This window comes from Girardinichthys multiradiatus, unplaced genomic scaffold (assembly GCF_021462225.1).
Source record: "Girardinichthys multiradiatus isolate DD_20200921_A unplaced genomic scaffold, DD_fGirMul_XY1 scaffold_26, whole genome shotgun sequence".
NCBI classification, from domain to species: domain Eukaryota; kingdom Metazoa; phylum Chordata; class Actinopteri; order Cyprinodontiformes; family Goodeidae; genus Girardinichthys; species Girardinichthys multiradiatus.
Window position 1 is genome coordinate 131,991 of NW_025917679.1, and position 18,982 is coordinate 150,972.

At 38.6% G+C, this 18,982-nt stretch overlaps 1 protein-coding gene across 2 annotated transcripts; it reads left to right on the forward strand.

Annotated features, from left to right (window-relative positions):
- The first annotated feature begins 4,207 nt into the window (after positions 1-4,207).
- On the forward strand, positions 4,208-18,407 carry LOC124865136 (histidine N-acetyltransferase-like). Of its 2 annotated transcripts, XM_047360101.1 has the most exons (9): positions 4,208-4,491; positions 4,592-4,703; positions 5,804-5,972; positions 6,385-6,540; positions 10,627-10,735; positions 14,176-14,398; positions 15,540-15,764; positions 15,885-16,228; positions 17,360-18,407. In XM_047360101.1, the coding sequence occupies exons 6-9, from the start codon at positions 14,186-14,188 to the stop codon at positions 17,586-17,588; spliced, it is 1,011 nt and encodes a 336-aa protein (XP_047216057.1). In that variant the 5' UTR covers positions 4,208-4,491; positions 4,592-4,703; positions 5,804-5,972; positions 6,385-6,540; positions 10,627-10,735; positions 14,176-14,185; the 3' UTR covers positions 17,589-18,407. The 2 variants fall into 2 exon arrangements, 1 of the variants encoding a protein (XP_047216057.1); XR_007037468.1 differs by lacking the exons at positions 5,804-5,972; positions 6,385-6,540; positions 10,627-10,735; ... (2 more) ...; positions 15,885-16,228; positions 17,360-18,407 and adding an exon at positions 4,786-5,519 and having other exon boundaries at positions 4,209-4,491.
- The last annotated feature ends 575 nt before the right edge of the window (positions 18,408-18,982 follow it).

Sequence of the window (18,982 nt, forward strand, 5' to 3'; positions counted from 1 at the left end):
CAACCAATAAGATGTAACTGAATAGGGTACAGCAATGCTATATCTCTTCCCTTGTAATCCCATTTGATTACCACATGTTTGCTGCCCAAGCAAAACAGTCTACTTTTGCGTTTCGATTTTCCCAGCACGGCTGTAAAGTTTTAACTGTTGGATGTCTTTCTGCCTTATGTCCTTGCAAATTTGTCCAATAATTCATCATAACTTGTTTATATCTTAGATGCAAAGGGAGCTCTCTTATTTCCACCTGTACAGCCAAATTTAGAGAGGTTCTCACAGCCCCATAACATAATCTCACTTGATTCTGAATTATCTCTAATTTATGAATCATTGTTTTTGCAGCCAGTTTATATACTACAGATCCATAATCCAATATTGATCTTATCAGAGCGATATATATCGTTCTTAGAACAGTTTTTTCTGCCCCCAAATCTGATCCTGTTAAGCACCTCATCATATTCACAATTTTCTTACAACTGCTTTATCTACCTCATACATCATCGGATCCACACCTAATTTTGTGTGATTCATCAGTGAAGTCTCCTTAACATATTAGCATGGTTGATTGATGGTATCAACTAAGCCATGCCCCCTCACAAAAATTACAACTTTATTTGGTGATTTTCTTTCCTTTAATTCAATTCAATTCTGTTTATTTATATATAGCACCAATTCACAACACATGTCATCTCAAGGCACTTCACAAAAGTCAGGTACATACATTCCAATTAATCCTAATCATTTAACAGTGCAGTCAGATTCAGTTATTTATTCAAATTGGATAAAAAGTTTTTCTGTCTAAGGAAACCCAGCAGATTGCATCGAGTCAGAGATTTGTAGCAGTCACTCCTCCTGGATGAGCATGTAGAAACAGTGGACAGTCACTGGCGTTAAGGAATCAAATTAGTTTTAAAAGTAATTAAGGATAACAACTGGTATGTGTTTAAACAACCAGTCACAATACAAATCCTGGCTCACACGGCATGATTTTATGACGATTTTCACCCCGATCTTCCGACATGCCCGATCATCGTGCTGGCTATCAAGAACATTTTATGAGATAATCATGCCGTGTGTGGTGGGTTAAGAGTGATCACCTTCCTCAAAAAATAATTCATTCAACTAAAGTAAAAACCTTTGAGTTTTTTTACTGAAGCTGAAAATAATGATGTCAAAGAATGTAAAAAAATAAATGTTTACTTTAGTTTTGCACATAAAGACAAAAACTGCATCAATATTTTACATAATAACAAGACTGATAAAAGGTCAATAACAACACAGTTTATTGAATCCAATCTTGGTTTTATTATTTGTCATTTCTTTTTCCAGGAAGCTGCTCTTCATCGTCTTCCAGCCTCTCAGCTGCTGTTCAGCCTCATTCTGAGGGAACATCTGACCTGCTTCTGGAAACCTCCTATTACAGTTTCTAGCAGCCATCACGCTGCTCCACCTACTCTGACAATCTGTCCAACTAGCAACAGTAGCAGGTAACCCACACTAACCAGTCCAGTTAGGCTCTAAGACCTAACCATCATTAAATGGCTCTGTGGCAGGTATTTAACCCGACAATCGCAGCTGAGGAACTTAGTCTTACATGTGAAAGCTGTGGTCATCAGGAGTCAGTGTCTAACCTGCCTCAGAAGAGGACATTTGTTCTTGTTATGATTGGTTGTTTGGTTTTTGGTTTCTGTTTTTTTCTTATGTTTTTCACAGTTAAGGTTTTGACTCGTTCTTTTGTTATTATTTTCCTGTTTATGCTTTTGTTTCATGTTTTTCTAGTTATATTTCTGTTTGTTTCCTTGGATTTGCGTTGTGTTCAAGCCATGTTTTGCACCTGTCATGTTGTGTTCTCTGTCAATTAAGTTTATTCGGTTCACCTGTCCAAGTTAATCTGTCTCCTTGCTCCACCTGTACCATGCTCCATTTATACACACCTGTTCTGTTAGTCATCGCGGAAACATTTCTCATGCTCATGTCTTGTTCTCATGCTCATGTCTTGTTCTCATGCTCATGTCTTGTTCGCAAACCAAGTCTTGTCTTTTTGATCATGCCATGCCTGTCTTGCCTGCCCGTTTGTTTTGTTCCTGCCTCCTGTAGTGAGTGAGTTTTTTGTTATTAAATCTTTTGCACTTACCATCATGCTGCCTGCTCGTCTGCATTTTGGGGTCCTATTTCTTGCAAGCCCTAACAGTTCTGCAGTTTTACACACAACAAACAAACATTTATTCTGGTAACTTAGAGTCCCTGAAGCTTCACTGCAGCTTCTGTTATTCATATATAGATGTTAGTATTAAAAAAGTAGATTTATTGATAAAACCCTAATGTTTTGCTGCCTATAGGAGACATTTTTCAGACTGTTTTAGTGAGTTAAGGAAGTAAAACTTCATTGGAGGACATGTTTCAAACATACATTACAAAGTGATTTACATCCAATCATCCTCAGTAAAAACACTTTAAATTACAGCAGATAGGAGGAGAACAGCCCTGAATTACATTTAGGGTTGTACTTACTTTTGTTGCCAGCAGTTTAGACATTACTGGCTGTGTTGAGTTATTTTGAGGAGTCAGTAAATTTACTCTGTTATACAAGCTGCACACTGACTACTTTACATTGTATCAAAGGGTCATATCTTCAGTGTTGTCTCATGAAAAGATACAATTAAATATTTACTAAAATGTGAGGGGTGTACTAACTTATATGAGACACTGTAAATATTAGCTTGTAGTGCTAACAGTGATTAACCAGGTCATTAAGCTCAACTTGCAGGTCTGATGATTTTCTGCCTAGCAACTAGAACCTGTTAGTCTGGATTTCAGGTTTTTCTAGAGCCAGCTTCTAACTTCAGAGGTAAATGAAAACCAGGACAAGTAGCAACCGGTTCTTATCCTTGGTTCTCTTTGTTTGTGGAGATTAGTCTGCTTGAACTTCTCATCTTTTAGCCTGTTTGGGCTGATCAGCTCTTCATTGCAGCTCATTAGCTTCTTGTTTATCTTGTAAATAGTTGATTCCTAGTTTTTCTATTAAAGGAGTCAAAGCACCACCTGTGGTTTTTACACCACAGTTGGAGGTTTATGGTTATTGTTCATTTTGACTATTTTTGACCTATTGACTCCAGACTCATTAACCTTAGTTGGTCCTGATTTCTCTTCCAAAACTATAGTTAAATAGAAGTTTTCTCCTACCTTCTCATTAATGATTTAAATTAATGATCAGAGCTCTGACCGAAGATGACATTCGGACTGAAAGAGGTGAAGCATTTATGGAGTTTCATTTCTGCTTAATAGAAATTTATTTGACCTGCAGTTCATAATATTAGGAACGTTTCAGTAAAGTATTTGTCTTTGACTCATTGTAATGAGTCAGTTTTACAAACTTTGGTAATATTGTCCTTTTCATACAGTCTGTAATCTTTACAGAAGTGAATTAAACACCATGTTGGTCTGGGGTGATATGATGTTAATAGATGGAGAAGAGAGCTGAAGATCTGCTAAAGCTGAGAGATCATGATATCATCTATACACTCTTCTTCTTCCTTAATAATATTTCTCTGTTCAGTTGGTTGCAAACATAAAAACTGGAACCCACCAATCACATGGCAGCACCTCATTTAGATGTCTAGATGTGCTGAAGTTCAAACTGTGCATCACAACGGACAAGAAAGGCGATTTCAGTGACTTTGAACGTAGCATATTTGTCGGTACCAGCCGGGCAGGTCTGAGTATTGGGATCTGATCTACTGAGATTTTCACACAGAACCATCTCTCACAGAAAAATGGTCAGAAAAAAAGACAATATCCAATAAGTGGCAGCTGTGTAGACAGAAATGCCTTGTTGATGTTAGTTTTCAGAGGAGAATAGGAGGATTAGTTTGAGATGAAAGTAAGGCGCCAGTAGCTTAAATAGCCACATGTTACCATCTCTGGACACTCAGCAGGTCATTCCTTGAAGCAGAACGGCTACAGCAGCAGAAGACCAGACTGAGTGCCACTCAGCTAAGAACAGAAAACTAAAACTACAGATTGAAGAGGTTCACCTGGTAAATAATGGATTGGAAAGTGTTTCCTGTTCTAAAGACGATCAATTTCAGCTTAAAATTTGGTGTCAACATGAACCATGGATCCATCCTGTCATATCCATGGTGGTTGTGTGCAGGTTGTGTGCAGGTTGTGTTTGTTTGCTGTGTTTTTCCTATACAGGGTGTGACTGACAGGTGCTGCTGCACAGGTGTCGCTCATCTGAGAGCAATCAGCTGGCTTCTTAAGGAGTGGAAACCAGAGGGAGGCGTCAGCTTGTTGTCTCATTCTGTGTGGTAAACAGCTAGACCTCGGCTGCTCTGCAGTCCTGCTTCCAAGCATTTTTCTGATCACCTTGTTTTTTCTCTTCTGCCTTGCAGATCAAGCTTTTGCTGAAGGCTACTGTGGATATTTTCCTGTCTCCTGTTTTCACTCGTATCATGTTCATGTTGTGGGAGCTTCAGCCTCGACGCCTCAGCTGTGAGCCTTCGCTCTGTTTTCTACTTCAAACCCCTGAAGATCATTCACCTGCCTGTCTGCCCTCTAACGCTGATTCTCCAACCTCTGTGGCGTTTTCCAGAAAAGAAACACAAACGAAGGAGAAAATCACCTCCTTCAGTCGTGCCTCCCTGTCAACCTCAGCCACCGTGGAGAAGACTTATCTTTCCCCGGCCACTAAGTTCTCAACCTCGGTCAGTCAAACACAAAGACACATTCTGATCAATTCTCCATTCACACCCAGAATTTCTATAAGCCTTTCTTCTTCTCCCTCAGTGAGATCCTGATTCTGCCCACTGATCCAGTTCTGGTTCCAGCCCAATCTTAAACCTGAGAATCTTAAACTGTTGAACACTGTCTTGGTCCTCGTGGTTTTGTTCCTTCAGAGTCTGAGAAAACCCAGTGTGACCCATCATGCCTTATATTAAGTCCAGGCTGGTGCTGCTGGTGGTGTTATGGTGTGGGGGGATGTTTTCTTGGCCCACTTTGGGCCCCTCAGTACTAACTGAGCAACATTTAAACACCACAGCCTACCTGAGTATTGTTGCTGAACATCTCCATCCCTTAATGACCACACTGGACCATCTTCTGATGGTTTGTTCCAGCAAGATAACAGCTCCCATCATCTCAAACTAGTTTCAGATGGTCCTTTAGAAAGAAATGAAGACAGGCATATTTTACATGATGTGTTGCTGGAACATTATTAAGTTCATATGTGAAGAGATTTATTTTAAAATGACTGTTTCTGTTTTCTCAAATGAAACTAATGCTGCTGTTTTTAACTAAAATCATTGACAGATTTTTAAAAGCTTTACAAAAACAGTAAATTATTTAAATAATCCCATTAAACTGGATTTCTTTACATTAAACTGTTTAAATTTCTTATAAGTATATAACTGATTCCTTTTAGGAAAAAGAATCTGTTTACTTTGTAAAACTAAACATGGAAAACTGGAGTTCAGGAAATAGAAAAGGGCTAAATAAGGCAGATCCTGTCTATTGCTATTATATATTGTTATTATATATACTCTGGTGCAGACAGATTCGTTTTATTGTCCTCCTTTATCGTTAGTTTTATATATGAACAGTTTTGTTTACCCTTTAAATTCAAATAACCTAAATTGTACTTCAAGTGTTAAATTTCAATTATATTTGACATAAGTTTGATAAATTTAATCAAAGACATTTTCTAAAATGTTCTATGACACAATTCCTCTGTTATATTTATCTTAAAGATCAATGTTTTTTTACATATAAAGAAACACTAATAAATCTTTATTTTAACGTTCTTTAGCACTACTGGCCTTTATTCATCAGTAGCTCAACAGGAAGAAGGGCAAAGAAAGAAGGGGAGGACAGGAAATGGCCCGTGGCCGGGAATTGAACCCTGGACCGCTGCATGGAGGACTGTAGCCTCTGCATATGATGAATTGGCTCTACCCCTGAGCCACCTGGTGACCCTGGTAATAAATCTATGATCAGGATTTTACTGTAAACATCTTGGGTTGTTATTGTTGCCATATTACTCGCCCTTACTTAGAGTTGTTATTGAGTTACAGAACGTTTTCCTATTGGTTAGTTGAAATTTTAAGGGATTAAAGCAAAGCTCTGCACACTTTATCCAGTTAAAACGTAACTGAACGTGGTCGTTTTGTCATGGAAAACCAAAAATCAGCATCAGATTTCTTTAAAAGAGTTCAACCACCATCTATCCAGCCATCAATATTTTTTTTAAAGAATTCATTTTTTAAAAGCGAGAAAAATCTGAAGATTTAAGTCTGGAAAAAAAGGGAATATTGAAGTAAAATATTATTTAGGAACTGTGGAAGTGAACTTTGACTCTAAATGGAAGAAGACTCTGTTTTGACCCTGCAGCCTTTTCAGCCACCAGTTACAACCCCAGCATGACCTCTCGCTCCATCAGTTCTCTGGTGACATCTGACGACCAGGCTGAGCATGAGGCCAGCAGCCAGACACCAACTTCACCATCAACTCCATCAACACAGCAGCAGCTAAGAGAAGAAGAGGAGGGTAACGTCAAGTTGTCGTCTGAACTGAAAACTATGATCTGCTGGAGGAACTGTCTACAGTTCAGTTGTTGATGCAGGTTTTTGTTCATGTTTCAGTTGTGACATCATTTCTGTTCTGTTGCTACAAGTTGTTTGGAATTTTAGTTCTTTGGCTGAATCTCACTGATCATCTTTGCCAAAACCATCTAAAAATGGACTTCATTTGCTAAAGACTTCTGTGTAGAAATAAATCAAGACTGAATTAGGTTACTGAAACAAGAAAATATAAACATACACAGAGTGAAGTACCCTCAAAGGTTTACACGCCCCCGTTTGATTAATTATTTCTAAATGTTTTTCACTTCAAGATGAAAATATCTATACTATTCAATAAAAAAATGCATTACAGGAAAATCTCCAATAATAATAATAATCTCTGGTACTGAGTAAAAACCTAACATTAATTATCCTGATTCTGAATAAACTAAAATAAATTTCAGCTGTCCTACCAGAAGCTAAAGTTTACAGAGAGATTACAAAGGATCTCATTGTACAAAGGTATCAGTCAGGAGAAGATACAAATACACTCACCGGCCACTTTATTAGGTACACCTTGCTAGTACTGGGTTGGACCCCTTTTGCCTTCAGAACTGCTTTAATCCTTGGTGGCATAGATTCAACAAGGTACTGGAAACATTCCTCAGAGAGTTTGGTCCATATTGACATGACAGATATATTGACAGATTTGTCGGCTGCATCCATGATGTGAATCTCCCGTTCCACCACATCCCAAAGGTGCTCTATTGGACTGATATCTGGTGAATGGAGGCCATTTGAGTCCAGTGAACTCATTGTCATGTTCAAGAAACCAGTCTGAGATGATTTGTGCTTTATGACATGGCGAGTTATCCTGCTGGAAGTAACCATCAGAAGATGGGTACACTGTGGTCATAAAGGGATGGACATGGTCAGCAACAATACTCAGGTAGGCTGTGACATTGATATGATGCTCAATTGGTTTTCTGAGATACTCAGACCAGCCCGTCTGGCACCAACAACCATGTCACGTTCAAAGTCACTTAAATCACCTTTCTTCCCCATTGTGATGCTCGGTTTGAACTGCAGCAGATCATCTTGACCATGTCTACCTGTCTAAATGCTTTGAGTTGCTGCCATGTGATTGGCTGATTAGAAATTTACGTTTACGAGCAGTTGGACAGGTGTACCTAATAAAGTGGCTGGTGAGTGTACAGGTCCTTCTCAAAAAACTAGCATATTGTGATAAAGTTCATTATTTTCCATAATGTAATGATGAAAATTTCATATTCATATATTTTAGATTCATTGCACACTAACTGAAATATTTCAGGTCTTTTATTGTCTTAATACGGATGATTGTGGCATACAGCTCATAAAAACCCAAAATTCCTATCTCACAAAATTAGCATATTTCATCCGACCAATAAAAGAAAAGTGTTTTTAATACAAAAAACGTCAACCTTCAAATAATCATGTACAGTTATGCACTCAATACTTGGTCGGGAATCCTTTTGCAGAAATGACTGCTTCAATGCGGCGTGGCATGGAGGCAATCAGCCTGTGGCACTGCTGAGGTCTTATGGAGGCCCAGGATGCTTCGATAGTGGCCTTTAGCTCATCCAGAGTGTTGGGTCTTGAGTCTCTCAACGTTCTCTTCACAATATCCCACAGATTCTCTATGGGGTTCAGGTCAGGAGAGTTGGCAGGCCAATTGAGCACAGTGATACCATGGTCAGAAAACCATTTACCAGTGGTTTTGGCACTGTGAGCAGGTGCCAGGTCGTGCTGAGAAATGAAATCTTCATCTCCATAAAGCTTTTCAGCAGATGGAAGCATGAAGTGCTCCAAAGTCTCCTGATAGCTAGCTGCATTGACCCTGCCCTTGATAAAACACAGTGGACCAACACCAGCAGCTGACACGGCACCCCAGACCATCACTGACTGTGGGTACTTGACACTGGACATCTGGCATTTTGGCATTTCCTTCTCCCCAGTCTTCCTCCAGACTCTGGCACCTTGATTTCAGAATGACATGCAGAATTTGCTTTCATCCGAAAAAAGTACTTTGGACCACTGAGCAACAGTCCAGTGCTGCTTCTCTGTAGCCCAGGTCAGGCGCTTCTGCCGCTGTTTCTGGTTCAAAAGTGGCTTGACCTGGGGAATGCGGCACCTGTAGCCCATTTCCTGCACACGCCTGTGCACGGTGGCTCTGGATGTTTCTACTCCAGACTCAGTCCACTGCTTCCGCAGGTCCCCCAAGGTCTGGAATCGGCCCTTCTCCACAATCTTCCTCAGGGTCCGGTCACCTCTTCTCGTTGTGCAGCGTTTTCTGCCACACTTTTTCCACAGACTTCCCACTGAGGTGCCTTGATACAGCACTCTGGGAACAGCCTATTTGTTCAGAAATTTTTTTCTGTGTCTTACCCTCTTGCTTGAGGGTGTCAATAGTGGCCTTCTGGACAGCAGTCAGGTCGGCAGTCTTACCCATGATTGGGGTTTTGAGTGATGAACCAGGCTGGGAGTTTTAAAGGCCTCAGGAATCTTTTGCAAGTGTTTAGAGTTAACTCGTTGATTCAGATGATTAGGTTCATAGCTCATTTAGAGACCCTTTTAATGATATGCTAATTTTGTGAGATAGGAATTTTGGGTTTTCATGAGCTGTATGCCAAAATCATCCTTGTTAAGACAATAAAAGACCTGAAATATTTCAGTTAGTGTGCAATGAATCTAAAATATATGAATGTTAAATTTTCATCATGACATTATGGAAAATAATGAACTTTATCACAATATGCAAATTTTTTGAGAAGGACCTGTATATGAGACAGCTTCATAAATACACCATGGCACAGAGATGCAGTAATCCATGACTGGAGAAAATATGGAGAAACTGGAGAACAAAAATCTGACATTTGTCTAAAATAAATTAGAACAAGTTCTAAATACCAATCAGTAACTTTGACCCAAAACCTCCAGGTGTCTGCTAGGCAGCTGAAGATGAAGATAGATTTAATTTTTCAGCATCACGGTGAGTCTAATTATACATTAAAGTCATCAAATGAATCAGTTCATCAGAAAGTTGGAATGACCTAGTCAAAGTCCAGAACTAAATTATTGTAGGGTCCTCCAAAGAGGGCTGTGGACAAGAGATGTTCTCCCAGTCTGATAGACATGAAGAATTTTAGCAAGGCTGAGGAGCAAATATGGTGAAGTGAAGATGTGTGAAGCTGACAGACTCCAACCAAAGAAGACTGGAGGCTAAACTTGAACCAAAAGCTGCTTCAACAAAGTATCAGTCACAGGGTGCACATAGTTTTCCCCTCTAACAGATTAGTTTTTCAGTTGAATTGTACGAGATACTCGCTACATTATATGTGGAGAAAGTTTAATGATTTATCATCGTCTCATTTCCAACAAGCCAACATAAAAACCTGGTATTTTAACAGCAGAGACTTGAGGGTCACTGTAGAGGTCATGTTTTTATTTTTATTAAACTAGATGTTTTGGACAAAACCTTGAGCTGAAACACATTTAATTAAGTAATGACATTTGGTCAATTGAACTTATTGTGTTTATTAACACAATAAGGGGGGGGGGGGGTGCGGGGGGGGCGGGGGGGGGCGGGGGGGGGCGGATCTTTGGGTTGTAATCTGCCACTTGGCCACTAGATGTCGCTGAATCTGACTGTACTCACTGTTTTTTAGAGTATATTTTAGATTTTCACTAATAGTTTTCAATCTAGACATGAACAAACTGTGTTGTAGTGAAGACATTGTTACTCAGTGACATCATCACATCAGGTGTAAATAAATCTAATTCATCTCATATCTGGGAAATCCCTTTAAAAATTTTAATTTTGCTCAAAAAATAAATACTTTCCAGAACCCATGCATGCACAGAGAGAACATGCAAACTCCATGCAGAAAGACCCCCAGCCAGGAATTGAACCCAGGACCTTCTTTCTGCAAGGCAACAGCACTACCCACTGTGTCATTGTTTGCTGAACAATGTCAAAAGTTCCTTAAAAAGTCTGACAAACTGGTTTTGCTCCTCCTACCTGTCTCTTTAGGCTCCATCTCAGATGAAACTCTAACTCATTCCAGGAAGCAGCTCACCTGTATCTCAGTCCAAGTTTTCACATCAAGTGTCTTCAACACTTTCTGAAGTTCCAACAAACTGTAAGTTCATTTTTATTCATAGTTAAACTTTGACTTTAATAATTTTTAACTCTTTCATGTTTGAAAAACTTTTTATTTCAGCCATTTTATGTTTAAAGGAACATTTACAGGATTATTCAATATCTGAAATCAGTCAACGTGATGAACAGCTGATGTTTAAATATTTTCTTCATTAAACAAAATGTATTTTATCTGTTATGAGAAACAAACTATAATCTCCATGATTAAAATCTAACTGATCAGGATCTACAGTCTGGGATCCTGCAGCTCCTTCAGTCAAACTGGAATCACTTCATTTATTTGACAACTTGTTTTCTGTTGACAGAAAGTCTCAAACTCTAAGCTGATCTTTCAGTTTTCACCTGTTAAATATCATTTAGTTTCAGACTCTTTGTCAGTGTTGTCTTGTTGTTGTTGATTTATTCATCAGTTGAGATTTATGTGTCGATGTTTGGAGTTGCTTTTCTAGAGTCTTGTTAAATTAATTTATATGTTAAACTGATTGTGATGGTCTGAAGATTCTAGTTAAAGTGAATATGTGTGTTGCTGTTTAGCAATTATTTTGATTGGATTATGAATATTTATTAAAATATTATAATTAAAAATCTTAATTTATAATTCCTAACCAAAATCTTCTACAACCGTAAGTCTATTTTTTCATGAAGGAGAAGTCTTAGTTGTAAAATTTCTTCTCCTGTTGGATGTCATCATCTGTCCTTATGTTGGTTAGTTGTTATAAATAAATGTTAGAACCCCTCCCTAAATGTCAGAGCTGAAAGCAGTTGGACTGTTGTCATGGTGACTGTCCCTCCTCTTACCTGCGTCCATCTCAGGTGAAGTTCTGACTCATTCCAGGAAGCTGCTCTGCTGCCTCAGAGTCTGTTTTGTTCAAGTCTTCTTCTGTTGTCGGTCTTGCTTAAAATGTTTCATGTTATTAAATGTTGTGAAGCTTTAATGGAACATATAATCCATCTGTATAGTTTGATGACTGAGAAATCCAGCAGGTCCAGATGTTCAGAGTTTGTTCTGCTTCATTTTGTGGAGCTTCTGCTATGAATCAGAAAAAGGCGGACCCAAGATTCAGCCAGACACAGTACTGAAAGTTTAAAATGTTTATTCAGCCACAGGAAAACGTCACACAGGTAACACTCCTCACAGCTTCCAGGAATCACTGAGGCAGAAAGAGGGATTAGTGACTTGTAGTCTCTCCAGATTTTGCAGGGATCAGAAAAGCCACTAACCTGCTTTTGTCTTGAGTGGAACTTGAAACCCAGAGAAACCTCAGTGGGCGGCAGGCAGTGATCTCCACAGCACAGGTAATAAGTGACGCCAGGCTGAATGATCCAAGGACAGAAACAGGGTCAACGATCGGAACAAGAGGCGTCAGGCAAGTTGGAAATACATGGTCAAGCCACCCGATGTTTGCTCTTGGATAAAAATGAGCTCCCACAGTCCAATGGAGCAGCAATGGAGGTCCCACCACTGTTGTAAGGGTGCTACTGCAGGCATTATTCAATCTTCCTCTGAAACCTCCTATCACATCTATGCAGATGACATCCAGTTGAATATTTCTTTGAAGCTCCACCAGCTGGATAGGCTGTCTATTCTTGTCTAGTGCTTAACCAGGATCAATGACTGGCTTTCTTGTAATTTTCTTTTCTTTAATGCCAACAAGGAAGAGACCCGGATCTAGATCCCAGTGAATTGCATACTAAAATTAAACAGATGGTGGTTTATTTTCACCCAGCAGTCAAGTCCAGTGTAACAAATCTAAAAGTTATAGTTGATTGATCTTTATTCTTTGACTTACCACAATAGTGTGTCTCTGTGACAACTACTTGCAGGTGCACTCTGATAAGACTGAACAACAATTATTGCCCCTGAGAACAGAATAACTAATATCAAGCAATATGCTGGTGTACTGGCCTCTTCTGTCAAACCAAACCTCAGAAACCTTGGTGTTATTTTTGAATCTATAAATCTATAACTATAAACTTTACAGGTAAACTTACTGTGATCTTCTCTAAGCGTTTGAATGCACATGTCCAACTGTTCAATGCTTCAGTTCTTTAAGCACAACTTGCTGTTTTCCAACAGTGAGTTTAACGGCAAAATCCTGTTGTTTCGTCCATGAATCGACCAATATATTTCCTGGTACAATCAGAATTGGTATTTAAACAGTCCTCCTCATCATGCTGTTCACATTTTGACATCATGAGATCAAGACAACATCTAACAATTAATCAGCAGTACCTCGCCATTGCGAGGCTTCAAACAGGATGCTCTCAGACACTAGTGGCCACTCAGCTTAGAGTTTCACAGAGTGTCATCAGAAGGTTGCAGTAAAGATACAGAGAGACTGATCCTCAGCCACTGATTCTTGAATAGTTTTTTTGATACCCAATTCCCAACCTCCAACTGGTTCAGTTTATTTAAATTCATTTTTATTTATATAGCACCAATTCACAACAATTGTCGTCTCAAGGCACTTTTCAAAGTCAATTCAGTCAAATCATACAAATTTCAAGTAGGGTACATAAATTCCAATTAATCTCAACTATCAAACAGTGCAGTCAGATTTAGTTCATTATTCAAAATGGTTAATAATTTTTCTATCTAAGGAAACCCAGCGGATTCAGTGACTTGCCGCTGGTATGATTTACTGTTTTTAATTTTCTTGGGAAGAGCTGGTCAGGCCGACGTTCTCATCTTCCAGTTGGAAAATAACAAATTTTTTTCACACATTCTGATTTTTGGGAGAACAATGTCTGCTGTTAGTGAATTAAAATTGTCTTGAATTATCATAACAGCACCTTAGGATGTTTTCCAACAAGTCATGGAGAATGTTGCAAATTTAATTTAAAATATTCACATTGTCACCCAACCTGTTGCTGTCCATGCTAACATTGCTGTAAGATAGGCTGCTAGATTCTGTGTTCCCAGCATTGTTAGCTTTGGGCTGAGTGGACAATATCTGGTAGATTTTCAGACCATAAGAATTATTTATTGACTTGTTTTTGGATTTGGTCATAAGTTTTATTGCTTAGAAAACATTTCCATGTTTAGGACTATATATTTGATGAATAAAAATAACCGCTGGGAAGGCTGCAGGTCCAGCTCCATCTACTTTTCACCACATTGTTACTAAAAGTTACAATGTGGTGAAAAGTACCAGACACTAGTTTTGTGCATGGTCTACAGATTTTCAAAGCATCTCTGCTGGACTCTGTGGACCACTGTCACATTTTCATTTTATGGTATATTCATATTTGCACTGAAGAATTGGTCCAATTAGTAATACCTTTCACACATTCTGGAAAATTCAACATGTAAAGCTCACAAAAGGAAGTTTATGACGTTTAGGCAGGGGCTGTAGGATGTTTTTGGTGTTTTTGCTCTATGACATTTAAAAACCATTTCCTTCATTTTTATTTCATCAGTTGCTGCAGGATGAAGATTGATACCAACCTGACTCCCCAGCTTCCTGAGGCCCCTTCCCAGGCTGGCCTACAGTTTGTTGTAGCCACTGAGGAGGACTTCGATGAAATTATGGCAATGAGCCAGGATATCTATGGTGGTCTGGACTACCTTCCCACCAGATACACTAGCTGGCTTCAGGATTCGAACCGCATGGTTATTCTGGCACGCAAAGAAGGAAAAGTGGTGAGTTTACCAACCCACATCTTTTATGCAAATACATCCATTCATCAGCCACATTATTAAGATCACCTCACTAGTACTGGTTTTGACCCTCTTTTGCCTTCAGAACTACCTGTATTGGTTGGGTCATGGTTTTAGCAAGGTATTGAAAAAATTCCTCATATGGTGAGGGCAGACTTTTTGGCTGTACATCCATGATGTTAATCTCCTGTTCCAACATGTCTCAAAGGAGCTTTATTGGAGATCTGCCATTGGTGTAAAGTGAACTCATTGTCAGGTTTATGAAACCAGATTGAGATTATTGGACCTCTATGCATTATGCTGCTGGAAGTACTCAGATAGACTGTGGCAATAAAACCATGCTTTGTTAGTATGAAGGGACCCAAAATGTGACTGGCTGTGGCAAAACCAGGAACAAGTCTAACAAGTCCACATGGGGTCGTTTGGAGTTATATACAGATCCTGAAAGAGTGGAGTCTAAGCTTTCCAATGATGTCAAACTTGTGGAAATTGAAAAAGAATTGAAGAAGATATGACCATCTGAATGTCTGCACCCGCCAGACTACTTTTCTGAGAAATCAGCCCTGAAAGATTCCTTGTTTTCTCTCCCTGAAAGCAGGGCGGTGACAAAAGCTGCTAATTTCAATAACTTTTAATAGTCCACCTCCCCCAACTGTTTGTCAACATAAGCTCCAACTGACTGCAACAGACTTCTGTCACTGAACTCATAGTAGTATTTTTCTATGTAAAGATAATTTACAGCACTGCATTACAATTTATTATTCACATTATTTATGTCTGCAAATTGTATCATGACTGCAACCTAATCTCTGCATCATGGTGAATCATTTGGTTTCCTCTTGTTTTTAGATCAATCTCACTTAATGTTCTAGTCTATTAAATGTTTTACCTCAGGCTGAGTTTGAAATCCTATCTCACAGCAATTAGCAAAATATCAGGTTAATATGGATGTGTTCTTCTTAATATGTAATATGAAATGTCCAAAGATTATTGTAGCATGCAGAAATATTGTTTATCAGTCTACATTTTATGTGTGCAGGTATGAATAGAGCTATGGGCTAATAGCTTACACCTTTTGAATATGTGTTAATCTAGAAGAGTGTTTTCTTTTTTTCTTCCGTAGGTTGCTCTGGAATCAGCATGTGTGATCGATGATGGCGGGACTATGCTAGTGGAGGGTCTTCGTGTTGCCCCTCAGGAAAGAGGGAAGGGAGTAGCAGGAGTTCTGCTGCGCTTCTGCTCCGAGCTGGTCAAATCCAAATTTCCAGATGTAAAAGTGACCCGCTTGACCCGTGATGACCAGCTTGGGCCGAAGGACTTTGAAAAGTATCGCATCATAACTAAGCAGGTACAAACAACAAAACTAAACCTTAAAACACTTTCATTGTCTTTGTGTTCAAAATAATTGAGATTTAAAAATGGAAACCATTTTTAAGAAATAAATGAATGAATTGACTGTACTCCACAGGGAATTCTGCTAGTGCGTTTCAGAGCTGAAGAACTCAAACTGCGACTTTGTGACATAATATTGCGTGGCGGCATTCATTCATCTGTGTCCACACACCAGTCCAGCCCCCCTCCTGTGCGTCTCGATCAAACATCTATCCATCAGCTTTATCTTACTACTGACTTGATGCAGGGAGTGCTTCCTAATGCCACCGTCATTCAAGACTGGCAGCCATTCAAGCTTCTACCAAGCAATTTCTCAATCCTACTGAAGAAGGACATTGACTGGATGGTGGATGATTTATCCAGTCCTACTGTGGCCAGCCTTTGTACCTTCCCTTTCAGGGTGCCCATTGGAGATGATTGGTAATTATTCTTTTAATTCATGAAAATAAATAAAATAGATGGTTCAAACTAAGCATCATTTTCCACACCTTTTGCCTCTCTTTGGCTCAGTGTAAAGTTGTTCAAAATACCTTTTGGATATAATTAGGTGAAGAATTAAACATTGCTTACATTTAAAACTATATCGACACCCTTTTCTCAGACTGTTTACTCTTTGACTCTTGGCTATACAGACACATCTCAATAAATTAGAATATCATGATAAAGTTCAATATTATTTTTTATTTCAGAAAGTGAAAGTCATAATTTACATAGATTTATTACACAAAGAGTGAAATATTTCAAGCCGTTGATTATGGCTGATGGATACGTAGTGAAAACTCAAAAATCAGTGTCTCAGAAAATTAAAATATCACAGATCGATTAAAAAATATTTTTAAACAAAACTGTCAGGCTCCTTTGCATTACTGCATTAATGCAGTGTTGCATAGATGAGATCAGGCTGTGGTTCTGCTGAGGTGTAAGGGAAGCCCAGATTGCTTGGATAGCTACCTTCAGATTATCGGGTCGGAGGAATGCGACATTTGTAGCCCATTTGTAGGATTCATCTGTGCGTGGTTGCCAGCCTACGTCTACTCAACTTTCTATGAATATGCTTGGATACAGCCCTCTGTGAACAAACAGCTTCTTTAGCAATGAGAGCTTCTGACTTACCCTGTAGAGGGTGTCACCTGGACACCCGTCAAGTCAGCAGACTTTCCTGTGGGGGTGTAGACCATAATATGGTCATTACAGAACATGTATACTTTTTTTTTTTTGTATTTTCTGAGAAAATGTGTTATCTTTAAGCCATAATCATCAAAATGACCAGAAATAAAGGCTTGAAGTTTTTAACTTTATGTGTATCAATCGAAATAATAAGTTTCACTTTCTGAAATGAGTGACAAAAATACTGAATGTTCTTTGGAGATGTATCTGCATTTTCTGAATACCAGAGTAACAGATTTTGGCTATTCATAATGGAATAATGAAATTATACCTGCTGATTACATCTGCATATCTGCCCAAGAGACTAATGATAAACAAGCATCGTTTTATATATTCCGTGGATTGTTCATCAGTAAGTAAATGTATTCTTTTCTTCCGACACAGGTATTACCTGAACATTGACATGTTTGGTAAAGACCTGAATTTGACTCAGCAGCAGTTCCTGTGCCACCTTCAGCGCCACACAACCAACCTGAAGGGTCATGTGATGTGCCAGATATTCCTGGAGCCTGGTCTTTGGAAGCCTATGGTCGATTTCTGTCAGAACACTTTAAACGTAGACCTGGTGAAAGAGTACACTGAGCAATGTGTGGTGGAATCAGATCTGATCTAGTAGAAGGAGTAACCATGGTAAAGAGGGAAGAAGAAACAAATAGAATTCAAATACACTAAAACTTTTTTTTCTCTGGACAGAAAGAAAAAAATATATATTTTAACAAACTTACATTCTGATATATTTTATTCAATGGAAAGTGAACACAGGTGAGTGATTAATGCTGCTTGGTTAAAAGAGTTTCCTGTAGGTCAATAGCACAAATATTTTTGGCAGAATTATTTTAAACTGAACTTTGCATAAAACACATTGCATGTAAATTTACCTCCAGTCTCCATCTGAGAGAATAGAATTGATATTATCGTGTCAATCTGTTTGAGAGTACAGAACAACAGAGTCAATCACTAGTGTAAGACAATAATCATTACCATATTAGCTTATTACTGTATTTGATGTTAGCTCTATTTTGTACATCTTGTTTGTTTTAAGGGTTTAGGAGGAATGGTAAGATTTGTTTCACAGGTAGCAATAATGCATTCTAGAAATAGTACAAGTGATTTTTTTAAAGAGATAACAGTCCCTTTACCTCATTTCAAACCTTTTACTTCTGCTCTTTCTGTAAAAACTTAACTTTTTAAGTTTTATTTCATTTGAGGGAAGATGCTTCTTTCCCCTTTTTTCAAGTATTTTACTGTAAAATATGTATGTAACAAACCTAATGTAAAAGATTCATTTGATCGATAGTTTTGTGCTAGTTCACCTTTAACAAGTCCTCCGATCCAGCTTTATTTGTGTTCTAAATTCAGTTTAGCTTACTGCACTGCAGCTGATCCTTCTCTGTTCAGATTTGTTTAATCTCCTGTTCAGTAATACAATTTGGACGGAAAATTACAAAATTCAGTCTTATTTGGTTAGTTTTGATGGTTGGGGCATGGGCCTCCGGGTAATATTATTTCATGTGAAGCGAAATCAAAGGCAGGATAAAAAAAGACTTGATCCAACATTACCAATATGTTCCTCACAAAGATGGCAAAAACTGCTAGCTTGCATGCTACAGCTAATTGTTGTCTCTGCTGCCCGCATGCAGACATTGTGTAGTCAGTCAGATCACCTTGAAGGAAAATTCTGCAACTCTTCCTGCATAAAAAGCGCTATTAAAATGACAGCATAATGAGCAGGGTTCCACAACCTAAAAATGTGTGGTGAGAGAGAGATACATGTGTACACACAGACACACACACACACCCTTTTCAGACAAAGTGAGGGATATTCGGCTTTCAGGTGAAATTTCAGGATGAACCTAAAATGCACTATAACCTTTACAGGTGAACTTAACAATGTTTCAATGTTTCAGTACTTTTTGCACAGCCTGCTGTTCTCTAACAAGAAACTTAACGGCAAAATTCACAGCAGGTGTTTCATCCATGAATCGACTGATACATTTCCTGGTTCAT

Bases quoted from the DNA above. Each gene is read 5' to 3' on its own strand.
- LOC124865136 (XM_047360101.1), top strand. From the start codon at position 14,186: ATGAAGATTGATACCAACCTGACTCCCCAGCTTCCTGAGGCCCCTTCC. The intron at 15,765-15,884 runs GTACAAACAACA...TGTACTCCACAG, and splicing joins ATCGCATCATAACTAAGCAG to GGAATTCTGCTAGTGCGTTT. The intron at 16,229-17,359 runs GTAATTATTCTT...CTTCCGACACAG, and splicing joins GTGCCCATTGGAGATGATTG to GTATTACCTGAACATTGACA.